The following is a 27568-nucleotide window of genomic DNA, read 5'->3' as shown; positions in this document are numbered from 1 at the left end:
TAGGATCATGCCAGACCTAGTAAGGGTTCAATCAGTGACAAATGAGTAAGACCTGCCAGTACTGCTTTCTTCGGCTTCATCCTAGGGGACTCATACCTGTAATCCCAACATTTGGGGAGGTTGAGGTGGGACAATTGCTTCAAGGCAGGAGTTTCAGACCAGCCTGGGTAACATAGCCTGACCCCATCTCTACAAATAAAAAATTAGCTGGGTGTGATGTTGTGCACCTGTAGTCTCAGCTACTCAGGAGGCTAAAGTGGGAGGATCCCTTGAGCTCAGGAGTTAGAAGTTACAGTGAGCTATGATTGGGCCCTGCACTCTGGCCTGGGCAACAGAACGACACCCTGTCTCTAGGGAAAAAAAGGAATACTTATTGAACATTTAAATGTCGAGTATTATACGAGGCACTGGGAATATAAAAAGCCAAAGACCCAACCCTCAAGGTAACTGAAAATCTAGTGGAGGGAGAAAGACAAATAAGCAGTAAATCACAACATATAGAAATAAACTGTGCTATTATGGAAGTAAACTGATAAACTCAAGACATAAAAAAGAATATAAGGAGGAGGGCTGGGAAAGGGATTGAGGAAGGCATGTCAGAAAACATTCCAACTGACAGCTCATGAATAGGAGGGAGAGAACTGCATGTGCTATGATCCAAAAGTGTACTCAAGGCCGGGCGTGGTGGCTCACGCCTGTAATCCTAGCACTCTGGGAGGCCGAGGTGGGCGGATTGCTCGAGGTCAGGAGTTCGAAACCAGCCTGAGCAAGAGCGAGACCCTGTCTCTACTATAAATAGAAAGAAATTAATTGGCCAACTAATATATATAGAAAAAACTAGCCGGGCATGGTGGTGCATGCCTGTAGTCCCAGCTACTTGGGAGGCTGAGGCAGCAGGATTGCTTGAGCTCAGGAGTGTGAGGTTGCTGTGAGCTAGGCTGATGCCACGGCACTCACTCTAGCCTGGGCAACAAACAAGACTCTGTCTCAAAAAAAAAAAAAAAAAAAAAAGTGTATTCAAGGGGACAAATGGGTAGAAAGAAAAGCAGGGTTCAATCATGAAGGGCTTTAAGGGCCATGCTAAATGGTTTAGATTTTGTCTTGAAAGAAATGGGAACCAATTACCAGTTTAAACAGCAAAGTGAAAAGATCATGACTGCATTTTAGAACAATCATTCTGGCCAAAATGTGAATGACTTGGAGCCAGTTACCCTTAAGGTAGGATGTCAAATGTCTGTTGTAGTTATCCAGAAGAGTTATGATGGTAGCTGTACTAGAGTTGTGGCATTTAGTTATAGAAACAGCCAGAGGAATTAAATGAATGCTGGTCATGGTTGAGTGGGAAGGAAGAATAAAGGATCAGGTTTGGCACACTGAGGAGTATTAGTTGCTAGCATTGAGTTCTATGTGCCAGACACTGTGCTAAGTATTTGACACATATTACCTCATTTAATCCTCACCACAAACCTGTGGATACCATCATCCTTTATTTTACAAAGGAAACAAGGGTTTGCTAAATAACTTGCCAAGATCACAATTGAATCCAAATGTTTTTGACTAAGTAAGGTAGCTGGCACATAGTGAAAGCTCTGACATTTTCCTTTCCCTTCAATTACCTATGTTAATACCTTTTGGACCACATAGCAATCTCAAGACAAACGCCAGGGACCATACGTTTTTTGGGCAAACTGCACATTATTTAAATCATCATAACTACAGATCATAATGCACTTTAGGTGCTGTTACAAAAACAATTAAACAACTAATTAAACAATTAAAGTTCCTAGTACTTTTTTAACGTATGGTACTGCGTAAAACATTTTCCTATATGAAGAGGGACCAAACAAAATTTACTTAAGTATCTAGATTCGCTCCTTTTTCCATGGGCGGCACAAAATCTGCAGGCTCTCGTAGGAAATCTTTTCTTTCCACTCGCTGGAATACACGTAGGTTCATGCTGCTTCATATCACCTGACAACATTTTGGGTGGATCTTTACAATGTGCTCTCCTTGCACCCCCCGGGGAAGGGCTGGACAGATTTCAGAAAACTCGTGAGCGGTCCAAAAGATGTTAACACATCACTTCATTATTCCTTTATCTTGTCCCCATACAGTGAGCCATTTTTCCTTAATATTTTCAGTTAAAGTATTTCACACTTAGCAAACGTCTGAAAACTTGAAAGTACAATGCGAAAGTTACTCAAGAATCCCAATTTTAAAGGGGTACCTGTTTCCAGAATGTATTTTAAGATATTTAAATTATGATTGAAGCAGGCCTTCCAGAGGCGTTTCAGTGAACTGCTAAGAGATTTCCCAGGTGCTCAAGATCAGGATAGGAGGCACTTATTTATCACCCTATAACTGAGTAAACACTAAACCACCCCTCCTCTGAAACCAATGCAAGGATCAAAGGATTAAAGCAACCTTGACTTATTAAACCACATGCAGTTATCTTCTAGTTCTCTGGGGTGGGGAGTAGAGGGTTTTCCTCCCTACCTTCACAGCATAGGTAAATTGGAACTTTAGCCAGTCAGCCATGCTCCCCTCCTCCCCATTTATGAGGCCTCTCAGCTGGCTGTCTGCTAAACCTCATCATTATTCACTGCTCTGGGAGAGCATGGGCAATAGTCAGGACTAGAGATTAGGATAATTTTCAGAGACTAAGTAAATTCCAGATCTCAGCCACCCCTTAGTTTTTAGACAGAGCTCAGAAGCAACTCTAGCCCCAAGGGAAGTATTGCCAAGTAACAGGTTCTGCTATCACAAACATATCCTACTTCTGTGGCAGGAGGTGACACTATGACTCAAAATCATCCAAAAGTGATAACCACAATTCAGACTGAAGGGTGATTCTGAAATAATATAACTTGTTAACTTGTGAAAGGTTGTATAAAGGTAACAAATTAGGCCGGGCATGGTGGCTCATGCCTGTAATCCTAGCTCTGGGAGGCCGAGGCAGGAGGACTGCTTGAGCTCAGGAGTTCGAGACCAGCCTAGGCAAGAGCAAGACCCTTTCTCTACTAAAAATAGAAAAAAAAATTAGCCAGTCAACTAAAAATGAAACAAAAAATTAGCTGGGCATGGTGGCTCACGCCTGTAGTTCCAGCTACTCAGGAGGCTGAGGCAGGAGGCTAGCCTGAGCCCAGGAGTTTGAGATTGCTGAGCTAGGCTGACGCCACGGCACTCACTCTAGCCTAGGCAACAAAGTGAGACTCTGTCTCAAAAAAAAAAAAAAAAAAAGTAACAAAGACGACAGCCGTTATATAGATTTTCTCCAACCATAATATAAGATTCTAGAGGGCAAGGAGCAGATCTATTTCTAAGCAATTCCATGGAGAGTCCAGTAACATTCACTGGGCCTCACTGCTGATGGAAGAGAATGATCAAACTCTGAAAGGTAAGGACCATGTGGTTCCAGCATACCGTCTTGTAGGCCTTGCTTAATCAATCACTATGTTAATTGTGAAAGGAAGAAAAGATACCATATTTAAGGCTGAATTAAGGCCAGAAATCCGAAGCTAGTTTCCTAAACCACAAGGGGGCAATATTTGAACACTAGCAATCTGGAGCAGTAGGCGGCTTGGCAGACTGCTCTGCTCTGTTTATTTCCTTTTTTAACACCATGCTGAGAGGGCTGCAGCCTGAGGAGAAGTGGGCTAGCTGCCTCCGCCTTCCCTCTGCGTTCTCCTACAGGGGTTGGCGCCAACTCTCTTTATACTAGCAACATGACTGTCAGGGGACCAGGTTTGGAGGAAACAGACAGCAAGAGAGAAAGCAGAGCAGCTGGTCTTCCCAGGGTGGTCAGATGCTCCCAGCTATCAGAGTAACATACCCAAGAGTGCATGCTGGGGGAGATGTAGTGGTGGTGGGAACCTTCATTTGAAATCTCTTTGAGTACATATAGGGCAGTGGTTCTCAGGCTTTAGCAGGCATCAGCGTCACCTACAAGGCCTGTTAAAATAGATTGCTGGGCTCCAACCTCAACTTCCAATATAGAATATCTAAAGTAGGGTCACATAATCTGCATTTCAAACAATTTCTCAAATGCTGTTGACGTTGCTGATCTGAGGACACTCTGAGAACCAATGCTGTAGGGTATTTCTGGTTCTGTGCCCTTCTTTTCTCAACATTCTCCCTTTTCCTCTTTCCTACTATCCATCTACTGCTTTATTTCTTCACTGCCATCCCTCCCTTAAGCCTCCTTTAGGAAATCTAAAGGAAAAACAAAAAACAGGAATGAATATTAGGTTAGATTCATCCTAAGAATTCCTTTAGGCACCCTAGTCTGGCTGATAGGTATCTCAATGCACATGCATCCTCTCCTCTTTACCTAACAATTGGAAGGAGGCGTAGTTTAGTAAAGAGTAACAGCTGCTCTTCCAGTAAGAGTCTGATTTGGGGTTCACAAAATTGGATAGGAAATGGTAACTATAATTCACTATATTTTAGAAAATTTCATCACCTCTCCTAGACTTAGAACAAATTATTTATTGTACCAAAATATGCATAAAATTTACCTTTTCTTGAAGACAGGGTCTTTCTGTGTCACCTGGGCTAGAGTGCAGTGGCATCATCATAGCTCAAGGCAACCTCAAACTCCTGGTTCAAGTTATCCTTCTGCCTCAGCCTCCCAAGTAGCTGGGACCATAAGCATGCACCACCACACCTAGCTAATTTCTAAAATTACCATCTTAAAGATTTCAGTGGTATTAAGTGCAATACGTTCACATTTTTTGCAACCATCACTGCCATCCATTGCCATAACTTTTTCAACTTTGCAAACTGAAATTCGGTATCCATTAGATAATAAGTCCCCATTGCTTCCTCTCCCAGCCCCTGGCGAACACCATTCTACTCCTACCTAGACTCCTACCTATTTTTGGACTCAGTTTCTTTTCTCACCTAATAAAATAGAAGGTCCATTCCTGACTAATGGGATTGCTTCTTTCATATATGTAATTGAATTTATTGTAGAGAAAGGTAACAGAAAATGGATTGTAGAAAGAAAATAGGTGGAGACACAAACTGGACAAGGGTTTTCATATTGGGCATCCTATCCACAGGCCTCAGCAGCCCTGCCATGGATCTGCCCGATTCTTTCGCATCAAGAATTTGATCTTTCGAGCCATTTCCATGTTGTAGATCCGCCGGCAGGTTTCATAACTTTCTCGTTGTCGCCGACGGCACGGCTTCTCATAGTAACGCCGACGCTTGATGTCCTCAATGAGTCCATCCATGGTGAGGATTCTGTGTAAAGGCAGGCAATAAGGTTAGAAGCTTGGGCTCATTATTATTCTTTTCAGTTTCACAAATGGTGAGAAGTCAACTGGCCAAACAATTGGTGTTTATAAAAATTGCAGTAAGAAATAGTGGCAATATAGCATTAACCGCCTACTTTTGGAGCCCCAATAAGAATTTGTAAGGAAATAAAAAAACAATTAATTACATGATCCTTGCTTTTGGAGAGCTGATGGTCAGGATTATGTTCTCAAACTTTTTTCTACCACAACACACCTGAGGGATATGACACAGTCTCATAAAACTGCTGGCTCTCTATGGCAGTCATTCTCTACCAAGGAGGAGTTTCAGGAACTTCAAATGGGGTGAACCATTTGTAACAGGAACAAAATCACTAGGTGATTCCTACTTGGTCCTTAGTAGAGAATGTAGTTTCATCTTTATTGTGTTTATGAACTGATATGGTGGAAGTCTGTATGTCTGAAAGATCTCTGGGACTACCTAAATACAGGAAAAGAGGTGGCCCTTATCACAACAGTGATACAAATGGGAGCATGAAAATAATAGCCTGACTTATCATTTTTCCATGTACCCTAACCACAGTGCTTTGCTGACTACTCCCTAAACATTCTTTAATACTCATGCTGTTTCCTCAGCCTAGAATGCAAGCCCCATTCCCCAGCTGCCAACATTCTGAAATTTTTCTCATTGTTTTGATGCCATGCCCAGATACCACCTCTCCAAAAAATTTTATCTTCCTAGAGAAAACATTTTATTGTACATCTATTCAGCAATTATTTCATTCCTCTATTCTGTTAGTTATTTATATAAATGTCTCCCTCATTAAAAATCCCTGAAGGCAGAAAACCCTGTTTTATGAATATTAATTTTATAAGTGTCTATAAAATTGAGCTCAGTATATTTCTTTCCTGCTCACCCAATTCTTTGCAATGCAGCTTCTCACGTTGGATTGATAACTCCCCTAACTCAAACTCACCTCTTTGTTCTCACTGAACTAAGACAACACTGGGCCTCTTTTTTTTTTTTTTTTGAGACAGTCTTACTTTGTTGCCCAGGCTAGAGTGAGTGCCATGGCATTAGCCTAGCTCACAGCAACTTCAAACCCCTGGGCTCGAGTGATCCTACTGCCTCAGCCTCCTGCGTAGCTGGGACTACAGGCATGTGCCACCATGTCCAGCTAATTATTCCTATATATATTAGTTGGCCAATTAATTTCTTTCTATTTATAGTAGAGATGGGGTCTCGCTCTTGCTCAGGCGGGTTTCGAACTCCTGACCTCGAGCAATCCGCCCGCCTTAGCCTCCCAGAGCGCTAGGATTACAGGCATGAGCCACTGCGCCCGGCCGACACTGGGCCTTATTCTATAACCAACCTAAACCCTGTGCTCCTGAGAGCTCTGACTTGAATCTGCAATTTGTCTTTTCCTTTTCAACCACTCATCAGTTGGTCCTAAGGAGGTATGGAGGTACCTTCTGCTGCTACTCTCCATTCCTGGAATTTTTTATATATATGGTCCCAATCCTGCTTACCCTATCCTTTTACTACATGCAAAAACTAAGTCACAAACACAATAGGAAATAAGGAAGTAGAGACATGACTATTATAATTGGAAGAAAGGGGGCAGAGGAAGAAGAAAATAAAAGTAAGAAAAACTATCAGGTACTTCTGCCCAGTGGGAAACCCCATTTATTGCTGCTATATTACACCGTAAGTCCAACATAAAAATAGATTGAACATGAGGCCGGGCATGGTGGCTCATGCCTGTAATCCTAGCACTCTGGGAGCCCAAGGTGGGTGGATCGTTTGAGTTCAGGAGTTCAAGACCAACTTGAGCAAGAGGGAGACCCCGTCTCTACTTAAAATAGAAAGAAATTAGCTGGACAACTAAAAATATGTAGAAAAAATTAGCCCAGCCTGGTGGCACATGCCTGTAGTCCCAGCTACTTGGGAGGCTGAGGCAGAAGGATTGCTTGAGCCCAGGAGTCTGAGGTTGCTGTGAGCTAGGCTGATACCACAGCACTCTAGCCCAGGCAACAGAATAAGACTGTCTCAAAAAAAAAAGATTGAATATGAACTGGAAAAAAATTGGGCTTTGGGTAAATTACAAATGTGAACAGATTTGGGAACCATTATCCTTGGGATCCTCTTGTTGTTTAATATCAGGAGTAATTTATAGGCTGCTAGAGAATCAAATTTGGTTAGATCAATTTTGTTTAGTTTTAGTGGACAGGTAGATGGGAAGTGGGAAACAAGTGAATTGCTGCAAAATTCCAGAAGCAGAAGCAGATTAATGTAGGTTCTATTGGAAATATAGTGACACCTAGAAATCATGTATCCAGAAGTGGATACAACACTAGAGTCTTACAATAAGAGAATTGGGACACCAAAGAACTCAGTGTCCTGGTCCACAAAAGGTCTCCTTCACTGGCTTTATTCCTCAATTTACTCTTCAATGTTGATATCCCTCAGTTGGTATCTGTCCAGATTCTGACTGTAAAACCCCTCCTTTCTGGTTCTACATTATTCCCTTAACCTTTACCAGTGGACCTCAACTGTGATGCACAATGGAATCATGTCCTAAAGTGTTTTTAAAAGGTACTGATGGCTAGTCTCTCCTTCCTCAGAGATTATGATTTAATTGGTCTAAAGTAGACCCATGCATTGGGAATGTTTTAAAAATGTTCCCTAGGTGGCTGGGCGAGGTAGCTCACGCCTGTAATCCTACCACTTTAGGAGGTCGAAGAGGGAGGATTGATTGAGGTCAGGAATTCAAGACTAGCCTGAGCAAGAGCAATACCCCATCTCTACTAAAAATAGACAAATTAGCTAGTCGTGATGATGTGCACCTGTAGTCCCAGCTACTCGTGAGGCTAAGGCAGAAGGGTCACCTGAGCCCAGAGTTTGAGGTTGCTGTGAGCTAGGCTGACACCACAGCACTCTACTCAGGGTGACAGAGTAACACTCTGTCTCAAAAAAAAGAAAAAAGTTTCGCAGGTGATTTAATGTACTACCATGATGGAACAACTGATTCAGACACTACTGAATCCTGAATCCTTATCTCTACCCCAATCTTAGATGTAATTTCTATTTCCAACTGCCTCAAACCCTACACAAAACTGAATTTGTTGTCTCCTTCTGAATTTATTCTATAACATTCTCCATTATTATACAAGAATTACAATAGTGTAACAGGTACAAAGATAAGGGAAACACTGCTATATAAGCACACAAGAAAGGCATTTAACTTGGACTTGAGAACAACAAGATAGTTATGAAGGCTTCCTAAAGGACAACTTATCTAAGTGAAGGATAAGCAGGTTGCCCTATTTCTATTCTATTTCCCTTCACCGATTATTGTCCTAAAACATAAATCAGATCATGTCACTCTGGTGCTAAAAAACCTTTCCTAATGTACAGAATAGCCTAAGCCAGTAGTTCCCAGACTAGTCTGAACATTAGAACCATCTGGAGATCTTTTAAAAATTCTCAACTCTAGGCCATACCCCACAACAATTAAATCTCTACAAGGAGGAGACATGGGCTGGTTTTTAAGTTTCCTACATATTCCAATCTGAAGACAAACTTTGGAAACACTGGTCTAAACCCAACGCCCCCAAAATTGTACCCTATCCATCTTTATCTTTAATAACCTGCCATATAAAGCCTATGCTCTAGCCACACTGAAGTATATGCAGTTCTCTAAACATTCTACATACTTATTTTTTAGCTTTGCTCATGGTGTTCCCCATATTTGGAATATCATTCCTTTCTTCTTCTACCTGATGAAATCTTATTTATTCCTCAAAGGCCTAAATCAATTGTTATCACAGCTGTAAAACTAGTCCAGGTGAAATCAATTAGTCCTTTCTTCCAGTCACAAAGAACAGAGATTTTCAAACTTTAGCATGCAGTAGTTATCTGGACAGCTTGTTAAAACACAGAATGCTTTGCCACCTACAGTTTCTGATTTTGTAGGTGTTAGGTGGGACCCAAGAACTTACATTTCTGACAAGTTCCCAAGTGGTGATGCTGCTGATGGTCCAGGGAGAATCTATACCATAGGACACCATTAATGCCTTTTTTATAGCACTGATCAGACAATACTATATTTAACCACATTAAAAAAAAACACTCCCAGCCGAGCGTGGTGGCTCACGCCTGTAATCCTAGCATATGTTTACTGATAATTTGTTCTTTGCTAAGTGTTATGTTAGATGCAAAAATGAATAAAAATTTGATCTATATTTGATCGAAACATTGGAGCTTTGAGGCCCATTCCCTAACAGGGGAGGCCAAGGCGGGAGGGTCACTCAAGGTCAGGAGTTCAAAACCAGCCTGAGCAAGAGTGAGACCCTGTCTCTACTAAAAATAGAAAGAACTTAATTGGCCAACTAAAAAATATATAGAAAAAATCAGCCGGGCATGGTGGCGCATGCCTATAGTCCCAGCTACTAGGGAGGCTGAGGCAGGAGGATGGCTTGAGCCCAGGAGTTTGAGGTTGCTGTGAGCTAAGCTAATGCCCCAGCACTCACTCTAGCCCAGACAACAGAGTGAGACTCTGTCTCAAAAAAAAACAAAAAAAACACAACACTCCCTTACTGGGTTGTGTACTTTCTAAGGTTAGACATCAAATTTTTATTCATTTTTGCTTCTAACATAACACTTAGCAAAGAACAAATTATCAGTAAACATGACAAAAATGAATCCTCTACATCTGTGGTCCCTAACCCCTGGTACAGGTCCACAGTCTGTTAGGGACTGGGCCTCAGAGCTCCAATGCCCACCTCCACACCACCCCGCCACCCCCCCCAGGCCCATGGAAAAATTGTCTTCCAAGAAACTTAGGAAGTGGGTGGGGTGGGGGGGCCACATAGCAGGAGGTAAGTAGCCAGTGAGTGAGCAAAGCATCATTTCTATTTACAGCCTCTCCCCATTGCTTGAATCACCACCTGAGCACCAAGAAGGTTGGGGACCACTGCTCTAGATGATTGACAGAAGTCCAGACAACAAGGGATTAAATTACCTTACAATATATACAGTTCCTAGGGATATTAGCGCAGAAAGCCTCACTAAAATTACTTTTACTAGGATGGCACATTAGAGTTTAGATAGCATTTTTACAGCCATGATCCCAACTATAATCCTATGAAATTGATTAGGTAGAGAATGTCATCTTTTTACAGATTAGGAAACTTAAGTTCAAAGAGGCTGACCTGCCCAAGATCACAAAATGGAGCTAAAAGTAGAATTCAGGTCTTTAGCAGTGCTCTACAATGGTATTCTGCTTTTCTTTTTTTTTTTTTTTTTTTTTTTTTTTATATATATATCAGTTGGCCAATTAATTTCTTTCTATTTATAGTAGAGACGGGGTCTTGCTCTTGCTCAGGCTGGTTTTGAACTCCTGACCTTGAGCAATCCGCCTGCCTCGGCCTCCCAAGAGCTAGGATTACAGGCGTGAGCCACCACGCCCGGCCGGTATTCTGCTTTTCAAACAAAAACCACCAAGGTTCAGAAGACAAATTACTGCAGTGTCCATGGGCAAAGGAGGCAATAAGGGAGAGAAGAGCTGGGCTAGACTCCTCAGAGTAAAAACAAAATGGAAGCTAAGACAACATGGTACACTAAGGGAAATGAATGATCTAAACGTGTAAGCATTTATTTCTGTCTAGACCTCTGTTTACTATTATTTAATGAAGGTCACCTTTTGGACTAAGACCAGTATATTGGAGAAAATATTTTTAAAAAGCCCCTGAAAGAAAAAGATTGGATATATAATGTAAAAAGGACAAGAAAATTAGATTTGAGAGACTATTCAAAAGACAGAGACCCTGAATATGATATCATCTAGGCAGGGAAGCCTGTTTACAAGGCTTCCCTTGTAGAGTTTACAAGTAGGATGAAAGAACACTGCAAAAGACAGAGGGAGTTGAGAATTGAGACACATACTCAGGAACACTACTGTAGTTCCAAAAGGATTTTGAAATAGAGGTGATCATCTTACCAAGTAAATGCCTGTGTTGTCAGGCAAAAAGGCAAGACAAGGAAAAAACAAATAACAAAAGAACATAAGGATGAAGAAAGGGAAAGAACAGAAAGAACATAATGATGGGGTTGGTGAATGTTGTTTAATGGATGTTCTAATTAGTTCCAAAACACAGACCTAATAAATTCCAAAATGCTAGATGAGGATTCCCTCCTTTACCCTGTACCTTTTAGCCATCCTAAAAAAGCACAATTATCCTTCAAATGTTCCAAACTCCCTAGAGTAAAGGCATCTGCTCAACTTCATCTCTAATAAAAAAGGATGCAGGAAGAGCTTTGTAGAACTCAAGCAGCAAACTGGGAGGGTGTTACTAATGATGCTTCTGCTTCCAAAGGTAGTTCAAGGACTAGCAGACCAAGAGCTTTAGAGTAAACAGATCAGCCTGGAGTTTGGGCGCCTGGCAACCTAATACTGAAGGAGAAACCAGCTGCCAGTTTTAGTGAAATTCAACTGATTATGTAAAAGGAACCACACTGCTTGAAGGGGGGCGAAAGGGGTGGCAGACTCACATGTCAGTGTAGCCAACCTACGTCAAGACCAACGTGTATGCAGAAGGACTCAATGGACCCAGAAGATCACCCACCAAAAGTAAAAGGGGTCAACTGGGCATGCTTCCAGTATGCTTGCCTTTCCATGGAGGCCAGCCAATCACGCAGGGCTTCCTAGCAACCCCCACTCTCCACCTCCTCATCCCAGGGCACCAATGAGGGCTCTGGTTATATAACAGGCATTTGGTGGCAGTCTCACTGGGCAGACACATAGACTGTTTCTTTTGTAAGACTCCCTCTGTGCTCCAAACATAGTAAAGCTTTAACCATCTCCCTCTCTTATCATTTGCTCTCTTACCTATTGTTGTAATTAGACCACAGAACAAGGAACTTATTTTAAAACTACCAACTATGAGAAAGCTGACAGAGACACACAGAAGCCTGCGATGTGAGAGAGAGATATGGAAAAGGTAGCCAGAAAGAGGACATTTGGGAAAGGCAGGGAAAAAGGCTCTCAGGCTTTCTGACATAAGTCAGAAAAATGTTTTGTTTTGAGACAGAGTCTCACTCTGTCGCTCTGGGTAGAGTACAGTGGCATCACCATAGCTCACTGAAACCTCAAACTCCTGGGCTCAAGTGATCCTCCTGCCTCAGCCTCCTGAGTAGCTGGGACTACAGGCACATACCACAATGCCCAGCTAATTTTTCTATTTTTAGTAGAGACGGGGTCTAACTCTTGCTCAGGCTGGTCTTGAACTCCTGAACTCAAGGAATCCTCCTGCCTCAGCATCCCAGAGAGCTAGGACTACAGGCAAGAGCCAACACACCCAGCCAGAAACAATGTGTTTAACAGCCAAAAAGACCTAAGACTGGGACACTTCTTCCCAGCTTGCTTGCACATGCAAGTTTAAAAGTCCTGCCTAGAAAATTATTCTAAAAACAACATATTTGTTCACTTTTTCCCCAAGGCGAAAATACAATTTATAGGACATATGTCTAACACTCGAAGATAAAAAAATAGAAACGCAGAGCTTTCTTTTTCTTTTTTTGAGAGAGTCTCACTCTGTTGCCCAGGCTAGAGTGCCGTGGCATCTGCCTAGTTCACAGCAACCTCAAACTCCTAGTCTCAGGCGATCCTCCTGCCTCAGCCTCCCAAGAAGCTGAGACTACAGGCATGCGCCACCATGCCTACCTAATTTTTTTTCTCTATATTTTTAGTTGGCCAATTAATTTATTTCAATTTTTTTTAGTAGAGACAGGGTCTCACTCTTGCTCAGGCTGGTTTCGAACCCCTGACCTTGAGCAATCCTCTGGCCTCGGCCTCCCAGAGTGCTAGGATTACAGGCATGAGCCACCATGTCCAGCCAGAAATGCATCTTTCAAAAGAATGAATCCAAACTGACAAAAAGGCCGGGCGCGGTGGCTCACGCCTGTAATCCTAGCTCTCTGGGAGGCCGAGGCGGGCGGATTGCTCAGGGTCAGGAGTTCGAAACCAGCCTGAGCAAGAGCGAGACCCTGTCTCTACTATAAATAGAAAGAAATTAATCGGCCAACTAATATATATAGAAAAAATTAGCCGGGCATGGTGGCGCATGGCTGTAGTCCCAGCTACTTGGGAGGCTGAGGCAGAAGGATTGCTTGAGCCCAGGAGTTGAAGGTTGCTGTGAGCTAGACTAAAGCCACGGCACTCACTCTAGCACTCGCTCTAGCCTAGGCAACAAAGCGAGACTCTGTCTCAAAAAAAAAAAAAAAAAAAAAACTGACAAAAGTATTCTTCCTAAAGAATATAAAAATCACTATCATAGGGCAGGTGGGAGGGGGGAAGGGGGCGGGTATATACATATATAATGAGTGAGATGTGCACCATCTGGGGGATGGTCATGCTGGAGACTCAGACTTGTGGGGGGAGGGGGGAAATGGGCATTTATTGAAACCTTAAAATCTGTACCCCCATAATATGCCGAAATTAAAAAAAAAAAAATCACTATCATAATACTTTTCCCAAGCTAGCTCCTTCCAACCAATACACTTCTTACACTGGTTTCCTAGACAATCCCAGCCACAAAGTTCTAATCTTCCAAATTCATAAGGAAGCCTAAAAGAGATCATCCCACCTTAGGCTTTGAATCTATGACTTGAACTCTTCATTTATTTTTCTAACTACCCCTCTTCTTTCTGAACAAATTCTTTTCTTTTTAAGCAGTGTAAACTGTTTTTCTCCAAAACTTATTCTTATCTTAGTGTTTTAATTTCTGGAAGAAAAAGTAATACTGTGCTTCTTAACTAAGGTACTTGACAGAATGCCAAGAGATACAAGAGTATCTAGATAAATTTGGGGCATCTGCCTGGAGCACCAATTGTAACTGGAGCGAGGGTGGGAGTTCTAGCCCTAAAACAGATGCAGTGACAACCAATACAAAGTTCACCTAAAATTTCAGTTAAAAAAGAGAAGCTTCAAAGGAATTCCACATTTGCTTATAGAACAAAGTAGCAGAACCCCTATAGTTCCTTCATTCTCCTCTGCTGTTAAGGATACTTCAATTAAAAGGTTTGACTATCACTAAATTAAAGAATTGACAGGCCGGGTGTGGTGGCTCACGCCTGTAATCTTAGCTCTCTGGGAGGCTGAGGCGGGTAGATTGCTCAAGGTTAGGAGTTCGAAACTAGCCTAAGTAAGAGTGAGACCCTGTCTCTACTATAAATAGAAAGAAATTAATTGGCCAACTAATATATATAGAAAAAATTAGCCGGGCATGGTGGCGCATGCCTATGGTCCCAGCTACTTGGGAGGCTGAGGCAGGAGGATTGCTTGAGCCCAGGAGTTTGAGGTTGCTGTGAGCTAGGCTGACGCCACGGCACTCACTCTAGCCTAGGCAACAAAGCGAGACTCTGTCTCAAAAAAAAAAAAGAATTGACAAAAGATAAAGGAACTTTTTTTTTTCTTTTTGAGACAGAGTCTCATTTTGTTGCCCAGGCTAGAGTGAGTGCCATGGTGCCTAGCTAACAGCAACCTCAAACTCCTGGGCTCAAGCAATCCTACTGCCTCAGCCTCTCGAGTAGCTGGGACTAGAGGCATGCGCCACCATGCCCGGGTAATTTTTTTTTATATATATATTAGTTGGCCAATTAATTTCTTTCTATTTATAGTAGACACAGGGTCTCACTCTTGCTCAGGCTGGTTTCGAACTTCTGACCTCGAGCAATCCGCCCACCTCGGAAGTGCTAGGATTACAGGCGTGAGCCACTGGGACTGGCCCTCTTTTTTTTTTTTTTTTTTTTGAGACAGAGTCTCACTCTGTTGCCTAGGCTAGAGTGCGGTGGCATCAGTCTAACTCACAGCAACCTCAAACTCCTGGACTCAAACAATCCTTCTGCCTCAGCCTCCCAAGTAGCTGGGACTACAGGCATGCGCCACCATGCCCGGCTAATTTTTTTCTATATATTTTTAGTTGGCCAATTAATATCTTTCTATTTTTTAGTAGAGATGTGGTCTTGCTCTTGTTCAGGTTGGTTTTGAACTCCTGACCTTGAGCAATCCACCTGCCCACCTCAGCCTCCCAGAGTGCTAGGATTACAGGCATGAGCCACTGCACCCAGCCAATAAAGGAACATTTCTATTCATTAAGTAGACATTAATGAGAGTTTCCTGTTTGCTATACATGTTGGTGAATGGAAGAGATATACAAATGAAAAAGTACAGGTCTCGCCACATTAAGCAATCTATAAGTCTATTACAATAATTTTCAATTCTGGCTGAATATTAAAATCTCATGGGACATTTTTAAAAATGCTGCCATCTAGGCACTGCCATGCTTCTCCTTCCCAAGTCTGATTAGTCTCAGGTTGGGCTTTAGCCTTAAAGAGTTGTTCTTGGCCGGGCGCTGTGGCTCATGCCTGTAATCCTAGCTCTCTGGGAGGCCGAGGCGGGTGGATAGCTCCAGGTCAGGAGTTTGAAACCAGCCTGAGCAAGAGAGAGACCCTGTCTCTACTATAAATAGAAAGAAATTAATTGACCAACTAATATATATAGAAAAAATTAGCCACACATGGTGGCGCATGCCTGTAGTCCCAGCTACTTGGGAGGCTGAGGCAGGAGGATTGCTTGAGCCCAGGAGTTTGAGGTTGCTATGAGCTATGTTGACACCATGGCACTCACTGTAGCCTGAGCAACAAAGCGAGACTCTGTCTCAAAGAAAAAAAAAAAAAAGAGTTTTTTTTTTTTTTTTTTTAAGGTTCCCAGGTGGGCCAGGGGTACAGAGGCTCATGCCTGTAATCCTAGCACTCTGGGAGGCCAAGGCAGGAGGAGGATAGCTTGAGCTCTGGAGTTCAACACCAGCCTTAGCAAGAGTGAGAACCTGTCTCTACCAAAAAGAAAGGGAGCTGGGCGCTGTGGCTCATGCCTGTAATCCTAGCTCTCTGGGAGGCTGAGGCGGGCGGATCGTTTGAGTTCAGGAGTTCGAAACCAGCCTGAGCAAGAGTGAGACCCCCGTCTCTACTATAAATAGAAAGAAATTAATTGGCCAACTAATATATATAGAAAAAATTAGCCGGGCATGGTGGCGCATGCCTGTAGTCCCAGCTATTCGGGAGGCTGAGGCAGCAGGATCGCTTGAGCCCAGGAGTTTGAGGTTGCTGTGAGCTAGGCTGATGCCATGGCACTCACTCTAGCCTGGGCAACAAAGTGAGACTCTGTCTCAAAAAAAAAAAAAAAAGAAAAAGAAAGAGGAAAAAAAATACATTAAAAAAAAAAAAAGGTTCCCCAGGTAATTCTTTTTTCTTTTTTTGAGACAGAATCTCACTCTTTTGACTAGGCTAGAGTGCCATGGTGTCAGCTTAGCTCACAGCAACCTCGGACATCTGAGCTTAAGCAATCCTTCTGCCTCAGCCTCCCGAATAGCTGGGACTACAGGCATGCATCACCATGCCCAGCTAATTTTTTCTACATATTTTTAGTTGTCCAGCTAATTTCTTTCTGTTTTTAGTAGAGATAGGGTCTCACTCTTGCTGAGGCTGGTGTCAAACTCCAGACCTCTAGCAATTCTCCCGACTCAGCCTCCCAGAGTGCTAGGATTACATGCCGTCGCGTCCATCCAAGATAAATGATCTTTCTGCCTCAGCCTCCCAAGTAGCTAGGACTATAGGCACACACCACAACACCTGGCTATTTAAAAAATTTTTTGTAGAGATGAGGGTTTTGCTATGTTATCCAGACTGGACTCCTGGCTTCAAGTGGTCCTCCTGCCTCAGCCTCCCAAAGCTGGGATTACAGGCAAGAGCCACTATAGGTGATTCTAATAGGCAGCCAAGACTGAAAACCACAGGGTGTCACAATGACCAGTCTCCTACTGATTCTAATTAACATTAACACTTCCACCCAGGAAAAAAGTATGTGTAAACTGCCAGTCACTAATAAAAAGGGAACCTTAAGATAACTATGAGACTGCTATTTAAAAAGTAGAAGGCCGCGGCAGGCACGGTGGCTCACGCCTGTAATCCTAGCACTCTGGGAGGCCAAGGGCGGGCGGATTGCTCGAGGTCAGAAGTTTGAAACCAGCCTGATCAAGAGCGAGACCCCGTCTCTACTACAAATAGAAAGAAATTAATTGGCCAACTAATATATATAGAAAAAATCAGTCGGGCATGGTGGTACATGCCTGTAGTCCCAGCTACTCAGAAAGCTGAGGCAGGAGGATCACTTGAGCCCAGAAGTTTGAGGTTGGTGTGAGCTAGGCTGATGCCAGGGCACTCACTCTAGCCTGGGCAACAAAGTGAGACTCTGTCTCAAAAATAAATAAATAAGTAAATAAAAAATAAAAAGTAGAAGGCCGGGCGTGGTGGCTCACATCTGTAATCCTAGCACTCTGGTAGGCTGAGGAAGGCGGATCATTTGAGTTCAGAAGTTCGAGACCAGCCTGAGCAAGAGTGAGACCCTGTCTCTATTTAAAAAAAAAAAGTAAGATTAAAAAAATTTAATTAATTAAAAAAAAAGTAGAAGTAGTAGTAGAAAGGAATTTAGAGAGATTTGAAAACATTCCTAAAAACAAGAAGCTCTGAGATAGTACCAGCCCAGGAGAGATGGTAGAAGATATACACATATGCCTCTACTTTCTGCCATTTTTTGGTCCCTCACCCACTACCCACTCACACTTAGGATCAGGAAGAGTTTTATGTATAATGGAAAACAATAAAGAAAAAAACCAGGAAATGCAAAAAAAACAAAACAAAACAAAACACCTAGGGTTAGCCGGGCATGGTGGCACATGCCTGTAGTCCCAGCCACTTGGGAGGCTGAGGCAGAAGGATTGCTTGAGCCCAGGAGTTTGAGGTTGCTGTGAGCTAGGCTAACGCCATGGCACTCACTCTAGCCTAGGCAACAAAGCGAGACTTTGTCTCAAAAAAAAAAACCACCTAGGGTTAATTAAATTAGGAGGATATTGGCTGAATGACGATTTTTAAAGCGGCAGGTATATAGAGCTATGGTTCTAAATTAATTAGAATAACCTCAGACAAAGAAATAGGAAGAGTCTTCTCTCAGGACAGAGTTGAGCTTGGGCTTTCTGCAGACCTGTCATCAATGAAGATCAGGCAGGAGATTATAAATATTTTGTTTCTCAAGTTTCTGAGATGGGAATACATTCCATACATCCAATAGTGCATACAGAGGGAATAAATACTGTTATTTTATTTATTTATTTTTTTGAGACACAGTCTCACTCTGTTGCCCGGGCTAGAGTGAGTACTGTGGCATCAGCCTAGCTCACAGCAACCTCAAACTCCTGGGCTCAGGAGATCCTCCTGCCTCAGCCTCCGGAGTTAACTAGGACTACAGACATGCGCCACCATATCCGGCTAATTTTTTCTATATATTTTTAGATTTTCCAGCTAATTTCTTTCTATTTTTTTTTTTTAGTAGAGACGGGGTCTCGCTCTTGCTTAGGCTGGTCTCAAACTCCTGAGCTCAAAAGATTCGCCCACCTAGGCCTCCCAGAGTGCTAGGATTACAGGTGTAGGTGTAAGCCACCATGCCCTGCCCTAAATACTGTTATTTTAAGATGATATTAGCAACAGGCTAAGAAAAGTTATTCTAATACCAATAGTAAACTGGATCCTCATGTCAAAATAAAGTTTGATAATTATTTTCTCATTTTTTTCATCTCTAGGCCACCTTAAGCATAACCTAATAGTCAAGGAAGATAGGAGAAAAAAATGCTAAACTCTCTCTCAATAAACAAACCAACCACAAAGCAAAACCAAAACTTCTTTTTTTTTTTTTTTTTTTGAGACAGAGTCTCACTTTGTTGCCCAGGCTAGAGTGAGTGCCCTGGCATCAGCCTAGCTCACAGCAACCTCAAACTCCTGGGCTCAAGCAATCTTTCTGCCTCAGCCTCCCAAGTAGCTGGAACTACAGGCATGCACCACTATGCCTGGCTAATTTTTTCTATATATATTAGTTGGCCAATTGATTTCTTTCTATTTTTAGTAGAGACGGGTTTCGCTCTTGCTCAGGGTGGTTTTGAACTTTTGACCTGGAGCAAGCCACCCGCCTTGGCCTCCCAGAGTGCTAGGATTAAAGGCGTGAGCCACCGCGCCCAGCCAAAACTTCTTTATTATGACTTTCAAATTAAGATAATAGCTAACATATAATGCCTACTATGTGCCAAACATTGTTCTAAGTACTTTATATGTTATTAACAATTCTTACATCAACCCTATGAGGTGGGTTCCACTTTATAGATAAGGAAACTGAAGAAGAGAGACATTAAGTAGCTTACCAGACATCATGAAGCTAATAAGTAGAATATGAACCAGGCACTCTGGGCTCTTAACCAGTAAGTTATGCTGCTTTATTTATGTAAGAAAATTATTTTCATGCTATAGCTTGGTGAAAAGTATTAAAGTTGTAGCTACTGTCTTAATACAATTATAAGAAATGGTTTGATAACTAATGCTGCACTACAAAATTATTTTTGGGGTCTTTGTCAAAATAGCTAATTTTCTAAAAACAAAATTTTTGCTTTTGTGTTATCTGCACTTTAGGAATAGAGGAACTAAGACTGAGCCTTTTGGAAATTTGTTTAACCATCGAGTAACAGCTGCCTTTTGATATCCCTCAATAATACAAACATCTTGGCCTGGCTCGGTGGCTCACGCCTGTAATCCTAGCACTCTGGGAGGCTGAGGCGGGCAGATTGCTCAAGGTCAGGGGTTCGAAACCACCCTGAGCAAGAGTGAGACCCCCGTCTCTACTGTAAATAGAAAGAAATTAGTTGGCCAACTAATATATATAGAAAAAATTAGCCAGGCATGGTGGTGCATGCCTGTAGTCCCAGCTACTCTGGAGGCTGAGGCAGGAGGATTGCTTGAGCCCAGGAGTTTAAGGTTGCTGTAAGCTAGGCTGATGCCACAGCACTCACTCTAGCCTGGGCAACAAAGTGAGACTCTGTCTCAAAAAAAAAAAAAAATACAAACATCTCAACAACCCTGGCCATGTTCCTTTTCCCAAATTCAACATTTCATCTCACTAGCCAACTCACTATAGAGTCTGTATGTCACCTCTGGGGACATCTGTTTTGTGCTTCTGATATAGGGACAGAGAAAGGTCATTAAACAACTCATACCTTTCACAGACATGCCACTAGAAGGTCTGAAATAGAGAGCTGGGGAATGCGCAGCAATAGAAAAAATGGAATCTTACAACCTGCTACTTAATGGATTATCTTTACTGTCAGCATAAGTGACTACAGAGGGAATAGCTTCTATTCAAGGATATAACTGGCATGCACAGACACAGATCCTTTGGCTAACCCAAGACTAGATCCCTTTAAAAGACATATAAACCATCCTGAGCCTGCAACTGCTTCTCATTTACATAGCTTCTAACAGCATCTTTTCCCTCATTAATTATGGTCTTTTGCCATCTGGCTCTCCACACCTAGAACTCTCTGCTTTGCTAAAAACTAGGTTCCCTTTCATTTGTCCTCTCAGTCTTCAAGAACCCCACCACATTAAAACCCAATCAGATAAGTATTCTTAATTAGAAAATGACTGCCATAGGTCTATTTCCAGAAAAACTAGTAAATAATCTATTAATATAAAGCAAGGAGGCTGGGCGCGGTGGCTCACACTTGTAATCCTAGCTCTCTGGGAGGCCGAGGCAGGCGGATTGCTCAAGGTCAGGATTCAAAACTAGCCTGAGCAAGAACGAGACCCCGTTTCTACTATAAATAGAAATTAACTGGCCAACTAGTATATATAGAAAAAATTAGCCAGACATGGTGGCACATGCCTGTAGTCCCAGCTACTTGGGAGGATGAAGCAGAAGGATTGCTTGAGCCCAGGAGTTTGAGGTTGCTGTGAGCTAGGCTGATGCCACAGTACTCACTCTAGCCTGGACAACAAAGTGAGACTCTGTCTCAAAAAAATATAAAAAATAAAAAAATAAAGGAACACTGCTCTAAAAAGACAGGTTTTATGCTCCTCTCCACCATTCAAAAACTTAAGGCAGGCCGGGCGCTGTGGCTCACGCCTGTAATCCTAGCTCTTGGGAGGCCGAGGCGGGCGGATTGCTCAAGGTCAGGAGTTCAAAACCAGCCTGAGCAAGAGCGAGACCCCGTCTCTACTATAAATAGAAAGAAATTAATTGGCCAACTGATGTATATATAAAAAAAAAAAAATTAGCCGGGCATGGTGGCGCATGCCTGTAGTCCCAGCTACCCGGGAGGCTGAGGCAGAAGGATCACTCGAGCCCAGGAGTTTGAGGTTGCTGTGAGCTAGGCTGACGCCACGGCACTCACTCTAGCCTGGGCAACAAGCGAGACTCTGTCTCAAAAAAAAAAAAAAAAAAAAAAAAAAAAAACTTAAGGCAGAGGGCCAGCTCACATAATTTCTTTCCCATAATTTTTTTTAAAGGGGGGGGGGAATCTTGCTACATTGTCCAGGCTAGAGTTGCGACAATAGCACATTTGCACTACAGCCTCCAACTCCTGGGCTTAAGAGATCCTTTCCAGCTTCTGTGGTAGCTGGGATGAAGGTAGAAGAAAATAATGAATGAGGCATGCCAGAAAATCAAAATGCTTACAACTGTTAAGAAGTTAAGGCTAAGGAACTTTCTGCTTGGGAAATTAGAGTGGTAGGCATTATTAGGGATATTCTATATCTCAGCCTAGCATTTAAAACTTTTCAAAACAGCTCCACTCCAGCTAGTTCATTTCCATTTACGTATTTTTGCTTATGTTGTAATGCTCCTCAAAACCTGTAAGCCTTCCCATCTCTTGCTTGCTTCCCCAAGAACCTAATCTTTTTTTTTCTTCGAGACAGGGTCTTGCACTGTCCCCCAGGCTAGAGTGCAGTGGTGTCACCAGAGCTCACTGTTAACATCAAACTGCTGGACTCAAGCAATCCTCCTACCTCAGACTCCCTAGTAGCTGGGAGTACAGGCATGCACCACCACACCTGGCCCATTTGCTATTTTTTGTAGAGACAGGGTCTTGCTCTTGCTCAGGCTGATCTCAAATTCCCAGCCTCAAGCAATCCTCCTGCCTCAGAATCCTAATCTGAATTCATCTCTTCCATTAGCCTTGTCCCACACCAATCACTCCCTCAGCTTTCTATTTACCATGTACTATGTTCCTGCTTCCTGGCAACTCCACATCGTGATTTTTCCTTTGGTCTCCTTTTAAAGTCTTGGATAGAGTTCATCACCAAAGGGATGATTACTTGTTGAATAAACTTCATACAGTTAGGTCTTGAGAAGAATATCATATTTAAGATAAACTGAGAGGCTGAGAAGTTTCAAGAGATTGTGAACACCTGGGCTGGCAATGGTTGGAGAACAATCTATGACAGAAAGGAGAGAATAACCGGCTTCCCACAGAGCTGGTCTGGGCATTATTCTGGTCCTTTAACAGTTACCTGTTTAGGGTCCTGTATGCACCTTCCACGTTCCCTTCCTGTACCATCACAGTCCTAGCAATGAACTTGAGATGATTTGCCATGACCTTGGATTTAAGTCTCCACACTGCAGGACCTAAAAGATGACGGAGAAAGGACATAAAACACACTTTACCGAGAGACTTATTTGGGATCTGGAAATGCAAAGCGCTCAGTGACACAGGAGACGGGGCACATGGAAGTTTTCATGTATGCGCAAATTGTTATCAAGACTCCCCCGTTCTTTTTCCTAATACAAACACTAACATAGAGAAGAAAAGAGATGGTAGCAGCACGTCACCACGCAGTCTTGCGTTGTAGCGCATTGGAGGACAGAAGCAGCAAGGACGCGCAGCACAGGGCCCCAACTATCACACACAAACCCAAAAGGGTTTGGGCTGGAAGTTGGGTAAGAAGTCTCTGTCGGTCTTTAGAAAACGAGGTAACAGCGCGCAAAATTGCCCTCCCGCCACGACCACCCCGCTTTTCCCCAACCTGCACAAAATCCCGAACCCGCGCGCTCAGTACCCAGCGAACTCGCAGCCTTCTCGCGACCGGAAGCGGAAGCGGAAGCTACGGAATCTCTGCGCCGCGTAATTGAAGCCGGGATTAATGGGAGAAAACACTGCGTGGAAACCATGGCAACAGTCTTTCTGGCAGTCTCCCCGAAAGCACCCCACCGGCCTCTACATCTGAAAAAGGAGAATACTTCTTGATTTAAATTCCCCCGAAACAGGTTCCTCGCCTTCTCATGGAATCGTAGTCCTTCAGCCCCCGAGAAGGTCAGCCCCATTTCACATCTGTCAATCCTAAACTCCTAAAAAATATTTAAGCCATTTCTCTTTGTAGATGGAGAATGTGAGAAATAGGGGAAGCTTCTTGTTTTCTCTGAAGAAAGGACAGACTCTTTGAGATCTGATCTCTGGAAGAAAAACAGCTTCACACCCATAATCTGCTTGAAAAATAAGGAAAGAAACAAAATGAACAGAGAGTTTCCTATATCAGTCTTTCTAGCCATTTTACGAAATAAAGTGAAATCCCTGAATAAAAAATATGGAAGGCCAGGAGCGGTGGCTCACGCCTGTAATCCTAACACTTTAGGAGGGCCAGACTGGAGGAGGGTCTCTTGAGGCCAGGAATTCGTGACCAGCCTGAGAACAGAACGAGATTCTGTCTCTACAAAACCCAGAAAAATTAGCCTGGCGTGGTGGCGAGCACCTGTAGCCCCAGCTACTCCTCAGGCTAAGGCGGGAGGATCACTTAAGCCCAGAAGTTTGAGGTTACAATGAGCTGCGGTGGCTTCACCACAGCTAACAGAATGAAAACCTGTCTTAAAAAAAAAAAGTGATATGGGAAACAGCTGCAGGATTTAAAATCAAGGACTCTTTTATGTGCGTTTCTGTGCCATTTGCCTCCTAGTGAGACCTGGTGGAAATATTTCCTTTTTAATTTCTTCTTCACTGCGGAGACAACCGTCCTTTTATCTGTATGCTTGCTTCCACATATCCATGTATGGTTATTCACTTAAGTTCAGGTCTCATGGCTATGGAAAAATGTACTTTCCCTACAGCTTGAAAGGGCACGCGTATACACACACACACCTCATCAGTTATGCTAATAGGAACTCGCACAAAACCTTAAGCCCACTTCAGAACAGGCCAAGTCCAAAGTACCAAAAGAGAACTAGACTGGGACATCATTGTGGTTATCAACAAAGTTTTATTGAATGCCTACTCTGTGCAAGGTACTGTTGATATTATTCCAGTGCCTCTTGGACCACTAGAAGACATTATGTAGACATACCAGATAAATAGTAAAACAAGGTAGCATACAATAAATGCAAAATAAATTATATAGGCCACAGCATAATATGACGGGAAGGCACTGGATTAGAAGTCAGAAGGTCTGGATCCTACCTGAATTCTGATGCTCATCAGGCATATGACCTTGAACAAATAACATAAAACCTGGGGTCTGCAAATTACTGCCTGCAGGTCAGATCCAGCTCCACCTGTTTTTGTAAATAAAACTATTGGAACACAACCATGCTCATTTGTTTATATATTAGGTATGGCTGCTTTGGGCCACAATGGCAGAGTTGGGTAGTTGCAAAAGACATGGATAGCCTACAAAGCCTAAAATATTTACTATCTGGCCCTTCCCAGATTTAAACTCCACCTATTTACTCACCTCTAAAATGGGACGAATATCTTCCCCTTCAGTCTCATAAAATCTGGCTTGGGAATAAAATGGGATAAAATATAGATACTTTGAAACAAAGGAAGGGGAAAAGTATATTTTTGAGAGCCTACTGTATACCAAATCCTGTACTAGGTGTTTTATATACATGATCCTATTTGATAAAGGGCCATTGAGCCTATATATCACAGTGAACAGAAAGAATGACAGAGATGAACTTAAATCAGTCATTGAAAGAGGGTAGGATTTAGATAACAGAAGCAGGAAAGGCTGGGCAAGACTAACAGCATGAACAACAGCTTAGAGGCAAAAAGATGTAGTGTTCAGGGGTGAATAAAAAATTGCAACAGAAGGATAATGTAAGGGAGCAGAGGGAGAAATAGAAAACTCGGCTAATGATTTTGGATTTCCTTCTCAAAGCATTGGGGAGCCACTGAAGAATCTGAATAGGGAATGACATGCAAAGCACTGTTCTAGGAAAATTAATCTGGTTGTTAGTGAGAAGGGATTAAAGGTAAGAGAGATCACTGCTACAATAAAAGTCTAGATCACAGTGGTGGCAATGGAATGGATAGAAAGAAATGAATTTTTAGTGACATTCCAAAAAATAAAAAAGAACTGATGATCAAATGGCACCAACTTTTAAGCCTAATTATCTGGAAAAATGGTGGCACCATAAGTAGCACTAATAGAAGAGGAGAATGTAAAAAGGAAATTTGATTGGTGTAAAGGAGATTTGATTGTTGAAAAGGATATTTGATTGCTGATCACTGGAAAACACACCAAATTGGAAACCAAGAGTTTTGTACCATTCATTGTGCTGTCTTGGACAAGTCACCTAAGTTTCCCTATCTATAAAATGAGGAGGTTGAGTTGAATTAGATATACAAAAGGTACATCTTGGCTCTAAAATGATGAAATTTTTGGTAATTTTTAAGTGTCAGCAACATATAAACTGTCCACAGAAATTTAAACATTCAGTATGCTGGCCAGGCACAGTGGCTCAAGCCTATAACCCTAGCACTCTGGGAGGCTGAGGCAGGAGGATGGCTCAAGGTCAGGAGTTCGAAACCAGCCTGAGCAAGAGCGAGACCCCATCTCTATTAAAAATAGAAAGAAATTAATTGGCCAACTAAAAATATATAGAAAAAATTAGCCGGGCATGGTGGTGCATGCCTGTAGTCCCAGCTACTCGGGAGGCTGAGGCAGGAGGATTGCTTGAGCCCAGGAGTTTGAGGTTGCTATGAAATAGGCCGATACCATGGCACTCTAGCCTGGGCAACAGAGTGAGATTCTGTCTCAAAAAACAAAACAAACAAACAAACAAAAAAAACCATTCAGTATGCCATCTCAGGGGAAAGGCTGGTATTGAAGATGAAGCTTTAGCAGTCTTCTAAGTTGAAGCAATAATTAAAGCCACGAAAGAAGAGGAAACCTTTACTTGAAACAATGTAGTCAGAGAAAAGGGCCAAGGCCTGAGCCTTGGGGAACACCTACACTCTGGAGAAGGTGAAAGCAGAACCATTGAGAGACCTAGGAGCTGCTGCCAAATAGGTAAGAGGAGAATTAGGATAGTGTGCTATCCTAACTGAAACAGGAGTTTCAATAGGCAGCATCAAGAGTATCAAGTGATACAAAAAACATAAAGTACCATAGCGTTTGTAAAATGTTTAGCTGTTGATTAGGTGGGAATTACATTATAATACTGATTCAGTGGGTGTATTAGTGACTTTGGAAGGTGCAACAAAGTGAAAGCAGTGGAAGCTAGGCTGAAAGGGGTTAACAAATGAGTGATAAGAAGTAATCAGAAAGATTAGACTACTCTGTCAAGACTTATGGAGTAAAGAAGAGAAAGAGGACAATTAGGCTTGAGAGATGTTTTAAAGGAAGGGGGATCCGATAATACTTGTGGGAGAAATAAATTATTATGGGGAATAAATTAAACTAACAAGAGGAGATATGTGATACAGCAAAGTTCTTGAGGTAGAAGATAAGCAAAAGCACAAATGGAGAGGTTTGCCTTAGAAAGGTCATATTCTCTGAAATAAAGGGAGGCAATTATTCACTGAGAACAGAAGACTTGAGAAATGGGGGAAAGATGTGTAAGTTGCTATGAGAAACATATTAAGGAACCAATAAGAAATGATTAAGATGACAGAATAGCCTGATACTCTACAAAGGCTTAAGATGAGAGAGAAAATGGTTTTGGTGGAAAGTGGGACAAACCAGCAAGAGAGTAATACAGAGAGAAGGGTAGAGATAGATTCATGGAATTCATTTTTGCCTCCTTACAATACTGAGTACCCTTCCTTAATCAAGCATACATCAAGCAGCTGCAGCTTTTTGAGTAAGAATGAGGGCCAGTGTCTGAAGGTTCCTCCCACTCTGAAAGGTTCCTCCCTCTTCAAAACTGGCAACCACAGTGGCTGTTTTAGCCTTTGTGCCCCTCCTCTGGCAGCAGCAGGTTACATATGCATTTACCCACGAGCATCAACTGCTACCATCAAACCAAGAGTAATCCCAGAGCAGAAGAACCTGCTAGTCTGGGCCATCTGGAAGATTACAAGGGCGAGACACACAAAGGGAAAGGTACTAGTCTCCAAGTCTGAACAAAAATAAATAAACAAACCCAACTCTGACCCTGTAACTT

General features: G+C 42.5%; 1 protein-coding gene across 3 annotated transcripts; it reads right to left on the bottom strand.

Annotated features, from left to right (window-relative positions):
- Nucleotides 1-1470: 1470 nt before the first annotated feature.
- MRPS21 (mitochondrial ribosomal protein S21) lies at nt 1471-23403 on the bottom strand. Of its 3 annotated transcripts, XR_012918152.1 has the most exons (4): nt 23215-23309; nt 22702-22816; nt 4688-5247; nt 1471-3074 (listed from the first exon to the last, which is right to left on the bottom strand). XR_012918152.1 is itself a non-coding variant. In XM_012767463.3 (3 exons), exons 1-3 carry the CDS (start codon nt 23357-23359, stop codon nt 5067-5069), a joined length of 408 nt encoding a protein of 135 aa, XP_012622917.2. In that variant the 5' UTR covers nt 23360-23403; the 3' UTR covers nt 1471-5066. The 3 variants fall into 3 exon arrangements, 2 of the variants coding, with proteins under 2 accessions (XP_012622917.2, XP_012622915.1); XM_012767463.3 differs by having other exon boundaries at nt 1471-5247; nt 23248-23403; XM_012767461.3 differs by having other exon boundaries at nt 1471-5247.
- Nucleotides 23404-27568: the final 4165 nt, after the last annotated feature.

This window comes from Microcebus murinus, chromosome 2 (genome assembly GCF_040939455.1).
Source record: "Microcebus murinus isolate Inina chromosome 2, M.murinus_Inina_mat1.0, whole genome shotgun sequence".
NCBI lineage: Eukaryota > Metazoa > Chordata > Mammalia > Primates > Cheirogaleidae > Microcebus > Microcebus murinus.
This window is presented reverse-complemented; position numbering and strand designations above follow the sequence as displayed.